The sequence below is a fragment of the Podarcis cretensis genome, assembly GCF_951804945.1.
Source record: "Podarcis cretensis genome assembly, chromosome: Z".
In the NCBI taxonomy this organism is placed as follows: domain Eukaryota; kingdom Metazoa; phylum Chordata; class Lepidosauria; order Squamata; family Lacertidae; genus Podarcis; species Podarcis cretensis.
The window spans coordinates 14,944,068-14,965,296 of record NC_137184.1 but is presented as its reverse complement, the minus strand read 5'-3'; the positions used below and the strand labels follow the sequence as shown (position 1 = coordinate 14,965,296).

Here is a 21,229-nt window from a genome sequence, read left to right as displayed (position 1 = left end):
GGTCCGCTCCCAGGAAGGCGCCGGTGGGAAACGCAAGCTCTGTCGAGTTGGTTCCTGCGGAAAGGGACGGAACAGAAAGGAAGGGATGCGGGACAGCACCCTCTAGTGGGAGCGGCGTGGAATAACAGGGGTTGCTGAGCGGGATATTAATGCGGGATGCTTGGGTAACGGTAAACAGAGGCTGTAATCGAGGAAGGGACGGGGGAACCTTCAGCCTTCCGGCAGCTGATTGAACTACAGCGGCCAGCAAGCAGGGACAGGTGATCATGGGAGTTGTAGTTCATCAGCATCTGAAGGACCAAAGGGTCCCCACGCTTGCAATAGCTGGACCATAAAGAAGGCTGATCGCCGAAGAATTGATGCTTTTGAATTATGGTGCTGGAGGAGACTCTTGAGAGTCCCATGGACTGCAAGAAGATCAAACCTCTCCATTCTGAAGGAAATCAGCCCTGAGTGCTCACTGGAAGGACAGATCGTGAAGCTGAGGCTCCAGTACTTTGGCCACCTCATGAGAAGAGAAGACTCCCTGGAGAAGACCCTGATGTTGGGAAAGATGGAGGGCACAAGGAGAAGGGGGCGACAGAGGACGAGATGGTTGGATAGTGTTTTCGAGGTTACCAGCATGAGTCTGACCAAGCTGCGGGGGGCAGTGGAGGACAGGAGTGCCTGGCGTGCTCTGGTCGTGCTCTGGTCACGATGAGTCGGACATGACTAAACAACTAAACAACAACAATAACAACAACAAAAAGGTACCCCTGACCATTAGGTCCAGTCGTGGCCGACTCTGGGGTTGCGGCACTCATCTTGCTTTATTGGCCGAGGGAGTCGGCGTACAGCTTCCAGGTCATGTCACCAGCATGACTAAGCCGCTTCTGGCGAACCAGAGCAGTGCACAGAAACGCCGTTTACCTTCCCGCTGGAGTGGTTCCTATTTATGTACTTGCACTTTGACGTGCTTTCAAACTGGTAGGTTGGCAGGAGCAGGGACCGAACAACGGGAGCTCACCCCGTCACGGGGATTCGAACAGCCGACCTTCTGACCGTCAAGTCCTAGGCTCTGTGGTTTAACCCACAGCGCCACCCGCGTCCCTCTCCTGCAATATATTTACCACTCAGACGGGGTCTACTTCAGAATCCGTTTGCTTTGTTTATTAATTGGTCGCTTTTTCTTTTTTATCAAGAAAACGGACAGTAAGAGCTGTTTCTGTTGTTATAGAAAAATAGGTGGGTTGGCTTTTGCTGCCCAACTCCCCAAGGTCCATGATTGGTCAGAGATGAGTGGATGGAGGCAGGACGCACTGAAAGCAAGGCAGATCCTTATTTATTTATTTGTTGCAGCAGAGTTCCCTCTCCTTGCAAGGAGGCAAGAAAGACCTACAACAAAGGTGTGCAAACCCCTATAAAGACTTTGAAAATTGCCCACCCTGTAGTCCACGACCACCCCAAAAAGCATACATACATCACAGGAGGAGGCAGTCTTCCACAGAAATTTGAGAGTGTTGCTTCTCTCCTGTCTGCCAGGATACCTGATAATGCCTTGCTGATTGCATTTTTTGGGTAGCCTGGCCATTCCTTTGAGATGGCGTTACCAGGAAATTGGAAGAGCCTCTGCTGCACATTACCAAACTATTCACTCACGGACATTTCCCAGCCTTTCACCTGTCAAACGAAATCCTCTGGTGTCAAGAGAAAATAACAGCAACATATCTGCGAAGACATTGCAATGGCAAGGGAAGCTCAGCTCAGGAGTCTCTGGCTCCCCGCTGAGTCCCAGGTCTCCAACAAAGGAATACAAGGCAAAGTGTCAATACCAAATGTAGCGATTCACAGATAAATGTATTTATGCGCTGGCTCAATGGGAAAACTTTAGAAAATCATAATAAATCACTCATTGTATCAATCTCAGTTCCAGTGGCATTTAGGACCCAGGGAAGTGAGGTATAAGGGGAGGGGTGAGTGAGCCCACCATAATCCCCGAGGTGTACAGTCACATCTGCAGGGCCTTCCCAAGGAGTCATGGCCAGTGATATCCTGCCCCAAGAGTGTCAGATAGATAACCATCTCAATCACAATGCCTACCCGCTCCATAGTGGGATGAAGCTGTTATAAGAATTTTAAGGTCATATAGATATTTTAAAAATGTTCAGAACTGTATATATAAACCACATGTCTGAAAACCCGCAGATTAGGTCCTGAACAAATTGACCTCAAATAGTTCTCTGCAAGGTCAAAGTGGGAAACCTCCCCATTTTCTCTTTCCTCACAAATCCTGTCCTCACCAATCCCATCTTAAGGGCACATTCAAGATATGAACAGGGTGTGAGCCTGTGACCTAGATTCAGGAATTAAGTAGTTATAATAACAAAAGAGTGGCCAAAATTCAGATAATGCAATTAGGTAACTTGCCAGACAGGAGATAAACAACACACTCAGATTTCTGTTGTAGTTCACCTGCCCCTTCTCTGATGTACGTATGGTGTTTTGGGGGTGGTCTTGGGATACACCCCTTCTGTGGTGTATGTATGATGTTTTGGGGGTGGTCTTGGGATACACCCCTTCTGTGGTGTATGTATGATGTTTTGGGGGTGGTCTTGGGATACACCCCTTCTGTGGTGTATGTATGATGTTTTGGGGGTGGTCTTGGGATACACCCCTTCTATGGTGTATGTATGATGTTTCTGGGGGTGGTCTTGGACTCCAGGGCAGGCAACTTAAAATGTCTTTATAAGGACCTGCGTGTGGGTGAGCACCCTGTTGCAACAGTTAATAAAGATCAGGCTTACTAGCTGCTTTGCTTCTCAATATTCTCTGGTTGGTCTCTGTTATTTTATCCTACCGATAGAGAACCTACAAAAGGACTCTATATGGGCTCTTGGGTACCCCATAAGGAAAAAGGAGCAGGTTTTTTTTCTTATATCAAAGCCCAGTCAAGACAAAGGGGTGTATTTGACTTGACTCAGGGACTTGGAAACTATAAATACTTTCCTTTGTACTGTGAGTACAAAGTATGTATCTAAGTATGAAAGACTATATTTGAGTGACGGGCATGCCTGGATCTCAGGTTCTACCTGAGACTACACCTTTTCTGTGACAGATCTATGATGTCTTGATGATGCATCCTGAGATGTATTGTGGGAAACTTTGAAATACTGTATGGATGTAACCCATTGATTCTTTCTGCTTCTCCTGTGTTGTCGTTTGGAGTCTTGTTGCAACAAAAAAGATTGGGCCTCCTGGCCACTGGTTTGCTTCAGTTTCTTGACTGTAGTCTTGTTTGACCTTCCAACCTAAGCCTGCGGAACTCACTACTGCAATAGTAAATACTTTAGTTCCTGAATCTCCTTTTTACAAATTTACACCTTATTGCTAGTCTGCTCAGCTTAGCAGAAACTTGCCAGGCTGAATCTGCAGGGAGGATTTGCAAGTGAAAAGACAATTGGAAATTTTCTCCCATCCTCCTGCTGCAGAGAAATATTTGAGGGCCTTTGGGGAGAGTCAAAATGGTTTCAGGATTGCTCTCCTGTACTATTTTAGACATGTGGTTTATGTATGTGTGTTTGCTCAGAATTCCTATAACACTCTGCTTATGAATCAGTTACTTTGAGGTGCATTTTTAACCAACTCTTCACCCCTTGCTTACATACAATGGATTGAAACCAGTCCCTACGCACAGGGTTGCAATGTAAAATACACAGCACACAAGGCAAGATGGATGGGAAGGAAAGAGGAAACATTCCTCCCAAAGGAGCCAATTCTCAGAGAGCCATTCTTATAAGTTAGGGAAACATTTTGGCCATCGGAGGTGCTTGAGGGAAGGGCCCTGCTTCCCATCATTCCTGCTGAGACAGCCTGATAGAATGGCTGTTTCTGGGTGGCATTTGAAGACCTGGTTGTTATAAGAACCTTATGGTCTTATATACTGTATAATAGATGTCCATAAATGTACCAAGCAAACACATATATAAATATATGAACCACATGTCTGAAATGCACACAAAAAACTCCTAAAGCCTTTTTGACTCTTTCAGTCACCTCAAATATTTCTCTACAAGGTAGAAGGAAATGCAGAAGCCTCCCTATTGTCTCATTTGTTCACAAATCCTGTCTTAAGGGTGTGTTTGTGTATGAATAGGAGCCTGTGACCTGGATTCAGGATTAAGTAGTTATCATTACAAAAAGAATAGTCAGGCTCTCCAGGTAAACCCATCAACAGGTTTCCTGCCCACCCCTTCTCTGATGTATGGATGATGTATTGGAGGGTGGTCTTAGGCTACACCCCTTCTGTGATGTATGTATGATGTACTGGGGGGTGGGAATTTCAAAGGTCTATACAGTGGTACCTCGGGTTACAGATGCTTCAGGTTACAGACACTTCAGGTTACAGACTCTGCTAACCCAGAAATATTACCTCGGGTTAAGAACTTTGGTTCAGGGTGAGAACCAAAATCGCACGGCAGCAGTGGCAGGCCCCATTAGCTAAAGTGGTACCTCAGGTTAAGAACGGTTTCAGGTTAAGAATGGACCTCCAGAATGAATTACCGTATTTTTCGCTCTATAAGACGCACTTTTCCCTTCTAAAATGTAAGGGGAAATGTGTGTGCTTCTTATGGAGTGAATGCAGGCTGTGTAGCTATCCCAGAAGCCAGAACAGCGAGAGGGATCGCTGCGCAGCGCTCCCTCCCGCTGTTCTAGCTTCTGGCTTAGCCGCGCTCTGTCCCTTCCCCCACCTCCCGCAAAAGCCAGCAAGAGCCGTGCTCCCTTTAAAGAGCCGCGCGGAGCGTGTGTGTGGCTCTTGGGGGCTTTTCCCCGAGGAGGGAGAAGGGCAACCCGTCAGTGACGTTCTTAACCCAAGGTACAACTGTATAGGAGTTTGCACACTATTGATCTCAGTCCTCTTCCTCTCTCCTGCATGTGGGGGGAACACCCTGTTGCAACAGTTTAATAAAGATCAGGCTTACTAGCTGCTTTGCTTCTCAATATTCTCTCGTTTGCCTCTGTTATTTTCTCCTACCGATAGAGAACCTAAAAGAGGACTCTATATGGGCTCTTGGGTACCCCATAATGGAAAAGCAGCAGTATATCATGGTCCAGTAGGGGTTTGCGCTAAATGGGCAGATGAAGGCACTGGCTTATTTATTCCTTAGGTATGTACTTGCAAAACATACACACCCACCAGTGTTCAAGATTCAGGTAGGTAGCCATGCTCGTGTGATGCAGTTGAAAAAAATGAAAAAAATTGTCCAGTAGCATGCACTTTAGAGACCTGCTAAGTTTGTTCTAGGTGTAAGCTTTCATGTGCATGGACACTTCAGATATCTGAGGAACTGTGCATTTACACGAAAGCTTATACCCAGGACAAACTTAGTTGGTCTCTAAGGTGCTACTCCACCAATGTTCAAATTATGTTTTATTGTGTGGTGCTTCATTTTATGGTGGATTGTATGTGAAAGTTTGAAAAACAAAACACCGTTATGCATGTCCAGCCAAACATCCCCACTCTCAACAAATAATCCTTGCAGCTGCAACAAAGATTAAACTGCCAAGTGGGCAGATGGGGGAATGATGAGTGCAGATTTGAGGCTGTTTGGGCTAATGGGACTAGTTTCTTCTGGCTACTGGCTGTGTAGCCAGGCACACCAAAAAAAACCCCTCATCTCTTCTATTTCTCTACTCCTCTTGAGACTGGAAACATGAGAGAGGTTAGTGGTTACTGCCTCTTGCCATTTTTAAAACCCAGGTAGGTGAGAGAGCATCTAGGTGCATTCTCCCTTCCTTGGCCTAGCAAAGTGGGGTTTCCAGGGCCATCTCAGGCTCTAGGCCAGGGGTGTCCAACTCCCAAAAGACAGTGATCTACTCACAGTGTTATAAACTGGCAGTGATCTATCCCCCTTTTTGGGGGTTCAGGTCCAAGTTGAGCTTTTTTTTTTAGGAAGGAGGAAAGCCCTGTTTTAAATGTTGAGCTTTTTTTAGGGAAGCCAGAGTTGTTGAGCTTCTTTGGGGGGAGCCAGTGATCTACCACAGACGTCCACTGATCACGATCTACCTGTTGGACGTGCCTGCTCTAGACGATTGAGGAAAATATCCTGATTACTGAAATGAGGCAGCGAGGGCATCACTGCACTTTCCTCATGTTTGTTATGTCAGAACCATAGCAAGTTCTGTGGATCAGCTGCATAGCATCTGCCTTGCGTGCTAAAAGCCCCAGCACCTCCAGGTAGGGCTGAGAGAGACCCATTGCCTGAAACCCTGCTTAGCTGCTGCCTGCCAGGGTAGACAGTACTGAGCTAGATGGACCAAGGCCTGACTCAGTATAAGGCAGACACCTATGTTCCAGAATCACTAATACAAATGTAGGTTATTGCTGGATGTTAGTGAATCTGAAGAAGAAGAAGAAGAAGAAGAGTTTGGATTTGATATCCCGCCTTTCACTCCCTTTAAGGAGTCTCAAAGCGGCTAACATTCTCCTTTCCTTTCCTCCCCCACAACAAACACTCTGTGAGGTAAGTGGGGCTGAGAGACTTCAAAGAAGTGTGACTGGCCCAAGGTCACCCAGCAGCTGCATGTGGAGGAGCGGAGACGCGAACCCGGTTCCCCAGATTACGAGACTACCGCTCTTAACCACTACACCACACTGGCTCTCCAGTGTGAATCTGTGAATCTGATGGTAGTGATGAGCCAGATACTGCACAGAACTTCTGCAGAATCTTCCACGGATGACACAAGCGCTTCCCCACCCTGTCGTTTTCCTCAGAGATTCCTCAGAGGCTTGCCTTGTCCGGGATTCTGCCAAATCTGGAGAGGATGCTGTGCTCAGGTGGGGCCTCCTCCTAAGCCCCATAGCGACATTTTGCCTTGGAACATGGCAGATAAATGCAAACGCTGAATCTGAGGGTTGCTTTGTGAAGCCTCTACCCCCACCTCATTGCTTAAAGTTTTATCTTAGATGTAAATTATATAACATTTAAAATAACTTGTCACTTCCTATACTTCCAGTCAGTCATTTCCTACAATATTAAGAATAAGTCCTCTTCAAGACATTGTGTGAATTGTAGGTGGGAACAAACTTTGCTGACTATTAATGAATTCTATAAATGAATGACATAACAAAAGAAATATTTTTTTTGCAGTGCATCTCATGAGTTTGGTATGGTGATTTAGTTTTTCAGATAGGACTACCTGCTGTACTCTTATCTAGCCATTTATTATGTGACAGCCAATTAATGTTCTTCCAGTGGGTCGCTAGTATTGATCTGGCTGCTCTACAATTCTACGTAGAAGGACATAAACTCCACAATTTTATGATTCTCAAAAAAAAAAGTTCTCCCCCTTTCCTCCTCCTCTCTCTTCCCACTTCCTCTTTTCCCTCAATCCCAAATTGCCAATAACAGTAATGTCTCACTCCAGATATAACTGATTTGTTTGAATGGTTTTATGACTTGAAAACAAGAGACTCAATATATTGTATTGGTATCAAAGAAAATAGTTTATTAAAAATATATTAAACAACAAAAAAAATACATTATCTTACAGGGAAAAGGGAACCAACCAGAAAGCTGATCATACAGGAAAAGGCTGTACATGGTGCAGCCACAATAAGAGTTCTTGCTTATACAGCTGGGGCTACTCTGTTGTCTTCTGTCGCTTGGGATCTGTGGGGCTATGGCTCTCAGTGGGGCTCCTTCTGACTCCTTCCTCTGCCCTCTTGGCCAGCCGCGGATCTCTTGGCCTATTCTGAGATGTAGCCTGTGGGTTTGAGGAATTGGAGTGCCCAGATGCTGTCATCAGAGGTGCCCCATTATTCCTTGGAGCAGGAGCACCAGAAGATGATGGCTGGGGATGTTGTACAGGAACTTCATTCATCAGGGCCGCCATGGTCACCTGCCCAAATCTGGGTACCACCAGACTCGGCTGGGCTTGTGCAGGAGATTCTCTACTGCTCCCTGGAGCAGGAGCAGGAGCAGGAGCACCAGAAGATGATGGCTGGGGATGTTGTGCAGGAGCTTCACCCGATGTGGCCACCGTGGTCACCTGCCCAATTGTGGCTCTCGCCAGTCTCTGCTGGACTGACATGGGCTTCAGGATCATCTTAGCACCAGCTGCATAGCAAGGAATACTGTTGTACATGGCTTTGGAGGTGGTCTTGATGATGGAGCCTCTTTTCTGAGCATCCTGAATCAATGCGTTCCAATCTTTATTTTCCTACAAAAGGAAATTTTCTTTTTTACAAAACAAATTCTTATGATTTGGGGGTAGTGGTGGTCTATAAGCTTGGGAAAATTAATCTGATGCCTCAAACTAGAAACTGTTGTAACTTGATCCCAGTTCTCTTTCCTTCTCAGGCAGGGAGGGGAACCTGACAGTGGTGGAATTAATCTGCCCCCTAGTGTTCCCAGCTGGCCTGCCAACCTTCAACTTCTTCTCAACCCCACTGCCTGCTGCTTAGGAGACCATTCTAGCTTCTTGGCTGCGCTGCAGGAAAGTGGGAGTCTGACTGTGTCGGTCTTGGGCTTCCCTTGCTTTTGGAGTGCACCTCTCAGCAGCTTTCAGCTTGGGGGAAATGGGGGCCTTGGCCTGGAAAGTGTTCTTCACCCTTCCTCTAAGGCTGGCTGAATTAATCTAAAACACTAGAGACCACTAATAATGGGTGTCAGGAGAAAGGAGATCCCTCCAATATGCCCGTACTCGGGCTATAATGATCCTTCCCTCCTCACTGCAGTTACAAAACAAGCAGCAGCAGCAGGGAAACGAGTGTTTAACAGGAATCCATTCACAACTCTGAGCTTTACAGGAGCAAACCATCATTGCCAGGCTTTCCAATGGACAAACCTGGATTGGACGCCCTCTGGTGGCAAAGTCGTTATGGTACAAGGCTGGGGAAAAGGACCATATGAAGACTGCGCCCAATATGGGAGTAATTGTGACCTCATGCAGAAAAGTGCCAGGATGGAAAGAGGGGAGTCCCCCATGCCAGCTGCTTTATCCCTCGACTGGGCGCCTCCCTGGGAGAAAACTGGCAGGACAGGAGTCTGATGGGACAGAGGCGACCAGCATGGCAGAGGATGGCATCCCTTTCTTTGCTTGGAACCAACGCTCCCCTGCACACAGCTGGCATTCTAGCATAGAGGAAGGAGTGGGGAACTTTAGTGGCCCACAGAAGTTGCTGAACTCCATCTCTCACCACCCCTCATCAATGGCCAGGCCAGTGGGGCTGCTGGGCATCGCACATCTGCAGGGCTGCAGGATCCCCGGCCCTTACAGCATCTCACAAACACCTCCCAGAAATGCCATGCTTGGCCTTGCATGAAAAACCACAGCATTCAATGGTCAGGAGTTATGGGAGTTGTAGTCCAGCAGCCCACAGCTTCCTTAGCTCTGGAATACCATACTGCCAGTCTAAGATCAACTGGTGAAAGAGCTAGAGTAACGTGAGTTTTACAATCTATGAAACCCAAGTTTCAGGTTCCTCTGGGCGCCCACAAGCAGGGACAAAATTGAGATGGCACTGACCCCCCCAACAGGGCCTTCTCAGTGGTAGCTCCCTCTTTGTGGTGGCCCCCTCCCTGGGGAGCTGCGCCTGTCTCCCTCATTGTTGCCTTTCAGGAGGAGTTTGAAAACCTGTTTGTTTACACAGGTGCCTTTGGTGGCTGAAGGACACTGGATACGGGATGAGAGAATGCCTTTTCCAAAGAGGTTTAGAACTGTAGCTCTTCTTAGAAGGCTCTTTAAACCATTGTTTAGTGTCTGATATGTTTACCGCCCTGGGCTCTTGAGGGCTGGACCTAAATTCAATAAATGAATGAATAAATGTGGCCCAACATTTTCCCCAACCCCGCAGATTCAAAAGATTGAATTGTCTACAACACCTCTGGCCAGCCTGGATCCCTCCCGAAGTTTTGAACTGCAGTTCTCACCTGCCACAGCCAGAGCAGCAAATCTGTGCCCCCTTTTCAAGGGCAGGTGGAGGGACCACCTGTACACAGCGTACAGGGCCTGTTGGCACCCTGCTCCTCCAAACCACCCTATGAAGTGGGCTTGATTTATGGCTTTGGGAGGCGATGGGGGGGCCTTGGGCCAAGCCCCCCACACTGCCAGGGCACCCCCACTGGCCCTCCAAGTCCCGCTTTTCTCTACAAGGAGGGCTGACCTATATATCCAGAAAGAGACTTTACGCCTTCTTCCACGTACCATGAGCGTCTTCAGGTGTCCCAGGATGAAGAGGCTGTACTTGGCTCGGGTGAGGGTGACATTCAGACGCTGCAGACTCTTCAGGAACCTGGAGAGGGCAAAACAAGCCACAGGTGAAGCTGGCTCAGGATGGGCAGTGCCCCCCCCCCGTCCTCCTAGCTGACCACAGTGGGGTTCACTAAATCCCAGTTGAAGTTTCAAGGGCATTAGAAATGCATTTGTAAGTGCACTACTAAAAGGTTGCAGGCATTCCTACCAAGGTTTCCATGTCTATGTACAATTTCAGTGGGCCTCCTTTGAGTAGAGACAACCCCCTGCTGCCATGTTTCTGCTTTACATTTTTTATTGGAGGCCCTGATTTTGATCAATTTCGTTAGTGGTGAATATTTATTAGTGATGTTCATTTATACATGGTTTTTTCCCTTGTTTTGCAATATTTTAGCTTCTCTCTGCCTCCCCCATAGGTTCTTTATGAAATACCTTTTAAGATTATAATTTAAAATACTCAAAATGGTTGTTTATCGATAGCTTTAATTATCATTTAATTCAATTGTTCCTTGGGTGCCTCCTTTATTGGACATCATTTGAGAGCAAAGTGAGAAGCTTGGGGCATAAATCTTAGACGTCAGTCCATGATCTGCTTGTGCAATTTCAGCTACACTCCCCCCTAACTCCCCCCCACCATGTGGCTTCCAAGCACAGAGTGCCCTTCCACCCCCCCCCCCCCAGGTGGAAAGGAAGTGGGCTGGTGGTGGGAACCAGCTTTAGACAGCCACACACACACATCCCTGCAGCACAAACCATTGGCGGATTAATATTATTTGTTGTGATTCATGTGAAAACTCTCTCGTTAATATTTCAAAACTGTGCCTGAATATTTTATTCATTCCAAAGGTGACTTGCAAAACAGAAAGGCACCATTAGCGCAGCTGTGACCTTTTTCTCCTTCTCAAAAAAACAGGAAAAACCCAAACCTGTAAAGAAAACCAAAAGAAGTGCAGCCCTGTTTGCCTGATTCCACCACATCAGCCGTCCGTGGGGCCAACAATTCTGCCGGGTCACATCTGAGAGCACCAAACCCCTTGCCTGCCAGGGAGGAGAGGGGTTTGGGGCTCCATTTCTCTTCTCCCCCAGTGAGACACAGCGGAAGCTCCCTCAGAGAAGCCATTTTGCCAGCGTCAGGAATGGGAAGTTCATTGCAGTAAGAGAGCTGCAGTGACGAAGCTCACATGGCCTAGGCCTGCCCTCACCCCCTGCAAAGACTATTGTGGGACCACAAACCTCTCCTCTCCTGAATTCCCTTATGGGCATCGCAGGAATGGCTGCAAGAATGCGGCCAGAGACCAAAAGGGGGCTCTAACAGACAACTGTGACTTGTGGACATTGGCCCACACACTTGACCACCCCAAGGATTGCACCCGAGCCCTAGAATTGCCAGCAGAGGCACCCCAGGTGACACATCACAAAACGGCAGCAGAGCCTTACCCTATTGACCCTTGCGTGCTTTGCGCTCTGACACAGCTGACAATGATGCAGTCCTTCTCACGGCCCTGGAACCCATCCACAGTGTCGACTTCTGCAACGCTGAAAAAGGAAGGAATGTACAGAGCCATTCAACACATTTCTTTTTACTAGTACTGCCTCCCGAAAGCAGAGGTGAAACTAAGAAGGAAACAAGCCACACTCTTATGACATTAGAAGAAAACTTTGCACTTATTGTCTGTGTGTGTGGAAAAAGAGGGAGGGCGGAGGGAAGATTACCAGAGTCACTGAATGGGTTGCGGCACATCACTTGTTCCACTACTAAAATGAGAACATATCCTATATTTCACACACAGCTGCTGCATAAAGAAATGAGGTTTTTTGGGAGGGGAAAATATTTTTGTTTACATACGCTTTCTAGGGTTGCTGTATTTCAAAAAGATCCGGGACAAAAGGCCACCTTCCAGAAATCCCCCCAGATGTCAATTGCATCTTTGAAATCCTGGTAACGTCTGGTAAAATCCAGACGTATGGCAGCCCTAGCTTTACTATCATCTAAGTAGAGAGATCCCTGCCCCAGGGAGCCTACAATGTACATTTTAACAACAGGGAAACAGAGGGAGGGAAGTTTTTATTTTATGAAAGAAGTGCAGGCAACTCCAGCAAGGGATGGCTGCCCAAGTGTTCCTCAGCAGCAGGGAAGGTCTCAAATGAAAGGCCTCACCAGCGACATCACTTTTGAAGGAAGATAGGGAGGGTTATGGCACACTGCAAGTGTTCTTAGAGAGGGAGTTCCAGACACAAAGGGTCAGCAAGGAAGTATCAGGGGAGTTGTTCAAAGGAACAGGAGGCCTTCCGGCCACTGAGGGTGGTAGAGATGAAGGAGCGAAGGTCACTAGTCAGGTGTTCCAGAGAGCAGGAGAGATGGTGAGTGGAAGACAGGCTTGTCTGTGGCTGCAAGGAGTGCGCAATCTCCACATACAGAGGCAGTCCACCTCTGAAGACAAGGTGCCCAGCTTGTGGGTTTCCTAGAAGCATCTGGAGGCAGTGAGGTGTAGTGGCTGGAGTGTTGGACTAGGAGATGGGAGACCAGGCTTCAAATCCCTGCTCAGCCACGAAAGTGGGCGGCCATGGGCCAGTCACTGCCTCTCAGCCCAGCCTACCTCACAGGGCGGTTGTGGGAATTAAATGAGGAGAGGGACAACCATTTACGACATCTTGAGCTCCTTGGAGGAAAAGGTGGGATATAAACACAATGAATAAATAAACTGGACCCTTGGCTTCATCCAGCAGGGAGATTATGGACAGACTACTGCACCTTTGTACACCACAGGGATGGGGAAACCCTGGCCCTCCAGGTGGTGCTGGACAGTATCCACCCCCCCCTAAACATGCCATCCTGACTGGAGCTGTTGCGAGTCCAGCAGCATTGAGAGGGACACAGCAGGTTTCCCAGCTCTGATCTGAGAAGCATCCTCCCTTTCCCCTGAGGGAATGCCTTTTCTCCATAGAGGAATTCTTCCATCTCCTGCTTGAGGGACTCAGATTCCCATAATTCCCTGACCACTCAAGGCTTGCAAAGCTTTTACCCCTTTTCTTCTCTTCCAAATTCTTTCTCCAACTCGAGCAGGATCCTTCTTTTCTGAGCACTGTATGGGGTGATGATCCCAATGTTACGATAGTTGATGCTTTTCTTCGTTTTTGTGATTAACGCAATTAATTCTACGACCAGTTTCACTTCCTGGAGATTGACGAAGGAACTGAACAAGAAAGTAGTAAAAAGAAGGGGGGGAGAGAAGAAAAGGATGAGCGGAAGGGCCTTGTAGATGGATGAGTGCCTCAGGTTAAAAGTCAGCACAGGCTGTTCGTTTCTCTTGAAGGCGGGTTTGGGGGACATACCCTGCCCCCACATGGTTCTGGCTAGGTGACCTAAAAGTTGACTTCAAACTTATTGGTTCTCCCCAACTCTGAAAAAAAGGTAGCTCTCAAAACTCTTTGCCAGCAGTGAAGGAGGACATGGCTGCCCAAACTGCCACCTGCTCTTGCTGTAGCGGGCAGTGGGAAAGATCAGATTAAGACTGCTGCAGGCTTTCCAGCGGGGCATCTGTTTGGCCCCTTTGAGGACAGAATGCTGAACTAAGGGGTCCTTGAGCCAGGCTCAGCAAAGGGCAACCTAAACGATGAGGGGGATGCAACAACTCTCCCTATGAGGAAAGGTTGCAGCCTTTGGGGCTTCTTACTTTAGAGAAATGGCAATGCAGTAGAAGTTTATAAAATTAGGCAATTTTTTTTGAAGGTTTTTAGTCTTCTTTGTTTTTTAATCTGTTAAGTTGGTTTGAGACTTGTTTGTGTAAAAAGCAGCTAACAAATATAATAAATTAAAACAAATCAATAATGTTTAATTTGTATTGGTTTTTGCTTGAATTTGTTTGTTTAGTATTTTGCTTTTTTATTTCACTGCTGCTAGCTACCATGAAAAAAGCAGACTACACATTTAACAAGCAAATAAATGAGTATCTTACTCGCTCTCCCGTATCTCATGGGCATCGAAAACATCAAAGAGGAGGTACGGTAGGAAGGGCCAATCCTTAGAGAATCGGTTCTCTTCTGTCCTCCTGTAACGCCATGAAAATAGTCACCATGTAATAGCTTTTAAAAACAGTGTTGAAAGTCAATTGGCTAAATTCTTTACTCCTGGAGGAGACACTGTCCATTCACACGATATTCCCCACCTGGAGAAAACTAGCATGTCAGCAGAGCTGTAGCCAGGTGATCTTGTGCCCCTGGCAGAACTAGTCACAGACAAATTAGCTCTTCTTTCTGCCTCTCCTCCAACCGCCCCCCCCCATTCAATTCACCTTCTATTTAAAACCATTTCTTATGAGGCAATAATTTATATTTATATTTATGGGCATATTTTAAAGCCGATTTTGCGTCCCTCCCCCATCGCCTACGCCCCTGGCGGGGGCCCACCTTAACACCCCCTAGCTACGGCCCTGCATGTCAGGGAGGCAGGGAAACATTCCAAAAGTATGACAAGCACAGGCAGAGATTAGCCATGGAAGGGTGAAAAAATACAAAGGCTTATACAGATTTTCCCTGGTGAAGGTTCAGAAAGTCTATGGGACTCTGAGAAGTTCTTTCAGCAGTTAGGGTTTGAGAACTTAGCATCCTGGTTCTTCCCCAAGACTCTCATTCCCTGTTTCTACAGTATCCTGTCTCCCTGCCCTTTGAAAAGCATCACCCCCTTTGCCACATAGTCTGGATTGCTTGAAAACAAAAGTTTAAGCAACTGTGCCTCATATAATTGTCTTTGGGGTACACTTAATCCTAAATGTGGTGTCACAGATTCCAACGAATCACCTAGTCTGCAGAGACAACAGGGCATGAAAGCTGTTTTCAGTGCTGTTGGCATGCTGAGATTCTGCAGAACATGATACTGGATGTGAAATCCAACTTTCTGATAATTTTAACTTCTACTCAGTAAAAATAAGTTGTTTCGAGCCTTAATGCCTGAAAGCACAAAGGCAATGCCTGCCAAAGCCCCCAGGAGCAAGAATGAAGTCAGAACAAGGTTTCTGGATTGCTTTTGACTTTCCCAGGAGCAACAGAAAACCCAGCTAAGAAATTGTGCAAAGTAAGATAAATTACAAAAACAATGAGCGAGTCATATGCACAGTTCATGCATGTCACTTAAACCAACATTTCCTGACACAGAATTTGAAGTGTAAGGGCACAGAATTTTATTTTATTTTATTTATTTATTTTTAAAAAAACTCAGCAGCAGCTTGGCATAAATATAGCTACTTGCCACTATACAAATCCAGTCAAGTATCAAAGAGCACATAATTCAAGAGTAACATTTCAGAAATGGTTAGAAAGAAAGATTATTATTGTTTAAGTATCAAATCAGGTTGCCAGAAGGAGTCAGGATGGATGCCTATGATCATGTGCAGAATTTTCACTCACCTGAGTACTCACCTATAGTGCCTGAGCAAGTGTATTCCCCCCCCCCTCTAAAACACACACAAACACACACACACCCACACACACACACACCCCAGATATGATGTCCAGGTGTTGCCAGACTACAAGTCCCCCCATCCCTGACCACTGGGCCTCCTGGCTGGGGCTGCTGGACTCCAGCAACATCTGGAGAGCATAGCCGACCCACCACTGGACTTGGGGGTTCTGAAAAATCCAGGATAAAGTAGAACCTTTGTCCACATTCAGGTTCATTCATCCACATTCATTCGTCTACTTCTTCTCCTTCAGTGTCTGTTGACTTGAGGTGAGATAATCAATAACAAAAAGATGACTACGCACATGTCAGTTTTCAAGGCACGGTTGTAGACGTAGTTAGAAGGGAAGAGGCAGATCTCAGGGTGCATCCTGTACTGAGTGGTCAAGCGCAGGACTGGAAGCCTGTCAATGACTTTATTCTGGAGCTGCCCATCCAGCTGTCTGCACAGCCGCTCCATCAGAGACTGCCCGTAGCCGTATTCCTCAGCTGTCTGCCAATGTGGGAAAGAAGCAAGAGAGAGGAGGAGGAATGAGACTTTCAGTGGGTGGGTCAGGTGCAGACAGCAACTAAAGAACAACAGGTTGCCATGTGAAATTGCTCAGGGTATACAGCTAACTCCACACCCTCTGGGTTTTTTTGTCTTTTCCCTCTCCAAGAGTAAGCCAATATTTCATGGGCACACTCAGTTCTCACTGGGATGTTTTTGGAAGAAACAACATTAGGTCCCCCCCCCCAACCATATTTTTGTACTTCTGCAAACTGAGAGGCCAAACCAAGTCTACTGATAGCTCCGTCTTGTGCATGGCTGTTGCATTTTTTGCATGGCTGCTGCAAGCTGCATTTTTTTGTGCATAGCTACCACATTTTGGCTACATAAACATGAGGGCTTGGAGATCAGTATTAGTTTACAGTTTAACATTTACAGTGATTTAGAGGGCTCAAAGTGTCCCATGTACATTACCTTGTGATAACCCTCACCACCAGCCTATAAAGGGAAATCAGTAATATTATGCCCATTTCGCAAATTGGGAGGGGAGGGAATGAGGCAGGGGTGGGTTCACGGCAGGGAAGAGATGTTTGAAGTAGAGATTATGAATGAATGAGCCCTCTTGAGCTACATAAAAGGCTTGGGAAATTAACAATCCCATGAAATAACCCTACTTTTTATATACTGGAATGTGGGGAAGATGGCAGGAGAAAAAGAGTGCAGGAACATCTCCCCTCTTCTGACGTTCTCCCCAGTGCATCAGAACTAAGAGAATTAGTGGTGCTTGAGCAGCAAAAGTCTCTCAAAGGCTACTGCTATGGGAATATTTCTTGATATACATTTTAAAAATGCATTTTTAAAATATTGGCCCTACCCACTTTTGCCTCTGCCTCACCTGCCACTGGAATGTATCCCAGCGTGCTTGGGTAGATAAATCTTTCACCAAAAGCTCTGTTGTCTACCAAAATGGGAGCCACATGGGCTGATTTCAGAAAAGCCTGCAAAACTGTGTGATTCATTTGATCAGGCAAAGTAATTCAGTCATCGTCACTGGAAACAGCTCATATGCCATCAAGGAGCTGATAGGTGGTCTACTTTATTCATGCCAATAACAGGGTCATGAGATAAACAGAATGCCAGCTCTCGGCTGCACAACTTCATCTTTCCTGGGATAGAGAAAACACCTCAATTTGTGCCGTACTCACCATAGATTTAACTGTGGGAGGAAGCTGCTTTGGGTCTCCAACCAGGACCAGTTTTTTGCAGCCATGAGTGAGCGGGATGAGACTTTCCATCTCACAAGACTGTGCAGCCTTTTAAGAAGAAAAACACACCAGTGTGAAGGGGGTGACAGGAAGAGAGGTATATTCCAGGCAATGACAGAAAAGCCATAGGTATGGATCCTAAGATCTTGCTGCAGGAGCCATCTTGCATCAAATCCTGCTCCCCCTTCCCACCCCCAGCCCCACATCTGCAGCTCATCCACCTGCGACCCCCAGGAGCCAGTTTTCAGGAGGAGAGGGTCTTCAGATAGAAGGGAGGTTCCTGAGGATCTTGCATTAAAAATAATAATCATCCCAAATTCCTAGCCTTCCAACATTTATTTGTCTGCCTCCCATTTAAATGTATTTCTGCTTTCCCTGTATGGTTATTTTGATCTAGTTCAGCTTTCCCTCCCAACCCAGCAAGTGCCCATCAAAGGTTTCGGAACTGCAACTCCTGCCAGCCCCAAATGGGAGCCCTTTCACATAATGCTCAACTGCACAGCTAAATGCTAACATACAAACAAGACTATTTTGTTCTTGGATTACAGCAACTGAATTTTAAAGCGTTGAGGGTTTTTTAAAAAAAATAAATGGTGGTGATGGCTTCTTCAACCTGAGATTGGTGGATAGCCAGTTTGGGGGGAGATTTATCTTGGCATCAAAGTCAAAATGCCCACCCTTCAAAATGTGCAAAGCACTCAAGCCAAGAGGAAAACTCATTTTCAAATCTCAGCACACAGAGAAAATTAACACTCTGCATGTTGTTCTTGCCAGGAGCTGGGGACAGTGTCAGATTTTGCTAAATGGAGTGACAGAGGAGAGTCTGCTCATGGCCCAAGATTGACTGTCTTCAACCAAGCTGTAAGACAGGCAGGTGGCTTGATTGACAGCTTACGTCTATTAATATAATTCTTTAACCTTGCGAAGATATTAATCGGGGTTCTGGGACCAAAAACAAGCTTCGCAACTTGCAGGTCCCCTGCTCTAGGCATCTTTGAGAAAGACTTCGCTGGCAGAAGGTTCAAAGGGGGGGTGCTGCTCTCGGGGATGGAGGAACCACTGGTCTGAGCTGCAAAAGGAAAAACTCCTTACTGCCAGAAGGAAGGCTGTGAAATGTGGTGATCAGGCCCAGGGTCAGAGAAAGAAGAAACAAGTGGCAGTCCTTATAGGCAAAGTATATTTACTGTTGTTGTTACGCTGTAGAGATAAGGTGGTAAGAGAGGCCTGTTTTAAGGCCTCTTGTGGGTAGACAACAAGATGCCCTCCAGAAGGCACATGATTTGCAGAAGGTCCCAGGTTCAATCCTCAGTGGCATCTCCAGGTAGGGCTGGGAGAGACTCTTGCCTGAAACCCTGGAGAGCTGCAGCCAGTCAGGATAGGCAAGACGGGTCAATGGTCTCATTCAATATAAGGCAGCATCCTTCGTTTGCTAACAGGGATACCCAACCTTTTGGAGCTCAGGGGCCTATCTGGAAATCTAAGAAACTTATGGGCTCCACAAAATACCCATTTCATGGAAGAAAAACTGGCAAGGCTCTGACTCACCAGTACCTCCAACAAAAAACCCCAGGCAAGCCACTCATACACATCTCAAAATAGGAAGAAGAAAAAACAGACTATATCTTCAGAATCAATCAATCAATCAATCAATCAATCAATCAATCACATTGAACAAAAAAAGCTGCCTTGAGGGCTTTTAGTGTCAGAAGGTAGTGTCAATGGTGGAAATAAACAATCAAATAAATAGAAAGCCAGCCAAAGTGAACAGGGTTGTTTCTGCGATGCCTAAAAGGTACCAATGACATCCTCCCCTCTGAATACCCCCTTGCTGCCATAGTGCCCACTAACCTCATCCACAATGACACAGCTCAGAGGGTCACAGCCCTGCCGCCGGAATGCTGATGCCAGCATGCTATTCCCACTGGTGCTCAGTGTGCAGCAGATGATGTGCGACTTCAGGATGATGTTCGCTTTCAAATCGCCTTGCGATCGTCCACTATCCTGGAAAATAAGAGCCAGGAATTTCATTTTGAAGAAGACCTAGTTTTCAGACAGAGCCCAGTTTTCTTTCAGCTGCCTGATTTGTTTTTACAATAAGTCCATGCTCGGTGTGTGGTTAAAGATGAATTCAGCTCCTTTTAGAGGAAGAAGTGGCTTAGATGCTAAAATGAAGGGCCATAGCTCTGTGGAGGGGTACCCATTTTGAATGCAGAAGGTGGCAGCTTCATTAGCCAGTATCTTCAGTTAGGGCTTTGGATATCCCCTGCCTGAAATCCTGAACAGCCACTGCCAGTCAGTGCAGACAGTATTGACCTAGACAGACCAATGGTCTCAGTATAACACAGCTTCCCTGTGCTCCTATGACTCATGATGAACACAGCCAATACCTGCTTAGAGTTAAATGAAGGCATATGTGTTCACCAGTGTGGCACTCAGGAGTACAACAGTGCCACTTCTCCCGATGCCCACCAAGCCCCTGAGCCCCACCTTCTGTGCCACAAGGTGGTGAGGAGAGCTAACCCCTGCCTTGGAAAGTGCAAAAGGTTGTATCCAACACAATTAATAACATATTGAGCCCATTAAAATTTAGTTGCATACAACTTGTAGAGCTGAAAGAGGAAGTGGGAGGGAGCGCTACACTTCTAACTTCTTTTTGTTTGATGTGCTTTTCAAGGCTCAAGGCACCTTAATAGCTGAACAGCTGAACAGAAAGCAAGACACTGGACTCGATGATCTCTGAGCCCCCACAAATGCTTATAAGTCTGTGACTGGACTGAGTTTATGGCACATGACTGATGTGCAACAGAGCAGCAGCACCATCAGTGATCTGCGGTAATGAGAGATATATCCTAGCTGGAGCTAACTTGAGATACAAAGACTTTTTTGCATGACGAAATAAAGCAGTTCACTGAGTGAGGTTGTTTTTAAGAGCACCTTAAAGACCAAATGGTTACCTTCTTCAGTTGAACAGTGAGCCTCTTTCTTTCCTCTCCAAGTCTGCAAATCTCCTTGTCTAATAATTGCAGCTAAAAGAAAGGGGGAAAGTTGCACTCTTATTTTTAGCAAGATAAACTTCATTTGCATTAGCCAATGGCCATAGCAACATATATTTTTGAAAAGCATAAACAACCAAGCATGGGGAAGAGCATAGTTCAGCAGCAGAGCATCTGCTTTGGATGCAGAGGGTCCCAGATTCAATCTCCAATGGCATCTCCAGGTAGGGCTAGGCAGGTAACTCTGGCTGAAACCCCAGAGAGCTATTGCCTGTCAGTATTGAGAAAATGAGCTGGATGGATGAAAGATAAGGCAGCTTCCTGAGCTCAGCAGCAGTATCTGCTAAGCATGCAGAAGCTCTCCAGTTCAGTCCTCAATAGCATTTCCAGGGAGGAATATCCATTGTCTGAAACCCTGGAAAGCTGCTGCCTGTCAGTGTAGATCAGGGTAATGAACCTTTTTCAACCTCAGGGCTGCATCCCTTTCTGAGCAAGTTTGCAGGGGTCACATGTCAGTAATGGGTGTTCCCTTTGTACAGCTGACTCAATTCTACACCCCTCTCCCAATCTGCTATCCAGGAAAGCAAAACTCCAAGGACACATTCTAGTGAAGCAAAAAACCTCAAATCACCCTGATGTAAACAATGCTAGAGAGATCAATGGTCTGATTCAGTGAAGAGCAGCTATTAAGTCAGCTTTAATTCAGAACCACGAGGACTGGAACCTTATTTCATTTTAGGGGACAGGCTGCTGTGCAGAGGTAGAGCATCTGCTTTGCACACAGAGGGACCCA

The 21,229-nt window shown here is 46.5% G+C and overlaps 1 protein-coding gene across 4 annotated transcripts in view; it reads right to left on the bottom strand.

The window, feature by feature from the left end:
• Window positions 1-7,459: 7,459 nt before the first annotated feature.
• The window catches only part of LOC307207410 (putative helicase senataxin), a 56,938-nt gene continuing 43,168 nt past the window's right edge, over window positions 7,460-21,229 (bottom strand). For 3 of the 4 annotated variants that reach the window (XM_079961191.1, XM_079961190.1, XM_079961193.1), the window contains 9 exons: window positions 20,398-20,469; window positions 19,292-19,444; window positions 17,384-17,491; window positions 15,994-16,181; window positions 14,190-14,282; window positions 13,257-13,427; window positions 11,671-11,769; window positions 10,186-10,273; window positions 7,460-8,199 (listed from right to left, as the gene is read on the bottom strand). In XM_079961191.1, coding sequence (XP_079817317.1) covers window positions 7,621-8,199; window positions 10,186-10,273; window positions 11,671-11,769; window positions 13,257-13,427; window positions 14,190-14,282; window positions 15,994-16,181; window positions 17,384-17,491; window positions 19,292-19,444; window positions 20,398-20,469 — 1,551 coding nt within the window. In that variant the 3' untranslated portion in view covers window positions 7,460-7,620. The remainder of the gene's footprint in view (window positions 8,200-10,185; window positions 10,274-11,670; window positions 11,770-13,256; window positions 13,428-14,189; window positions 14,283-15,993; window positions 16,182-17,383; window positions 17,492-19,291; window positions 19,445-20,397; window positions 20,470-21,229) is intronic. The other variant, XM_079961192.1, reaches the window with a different exon arrangement.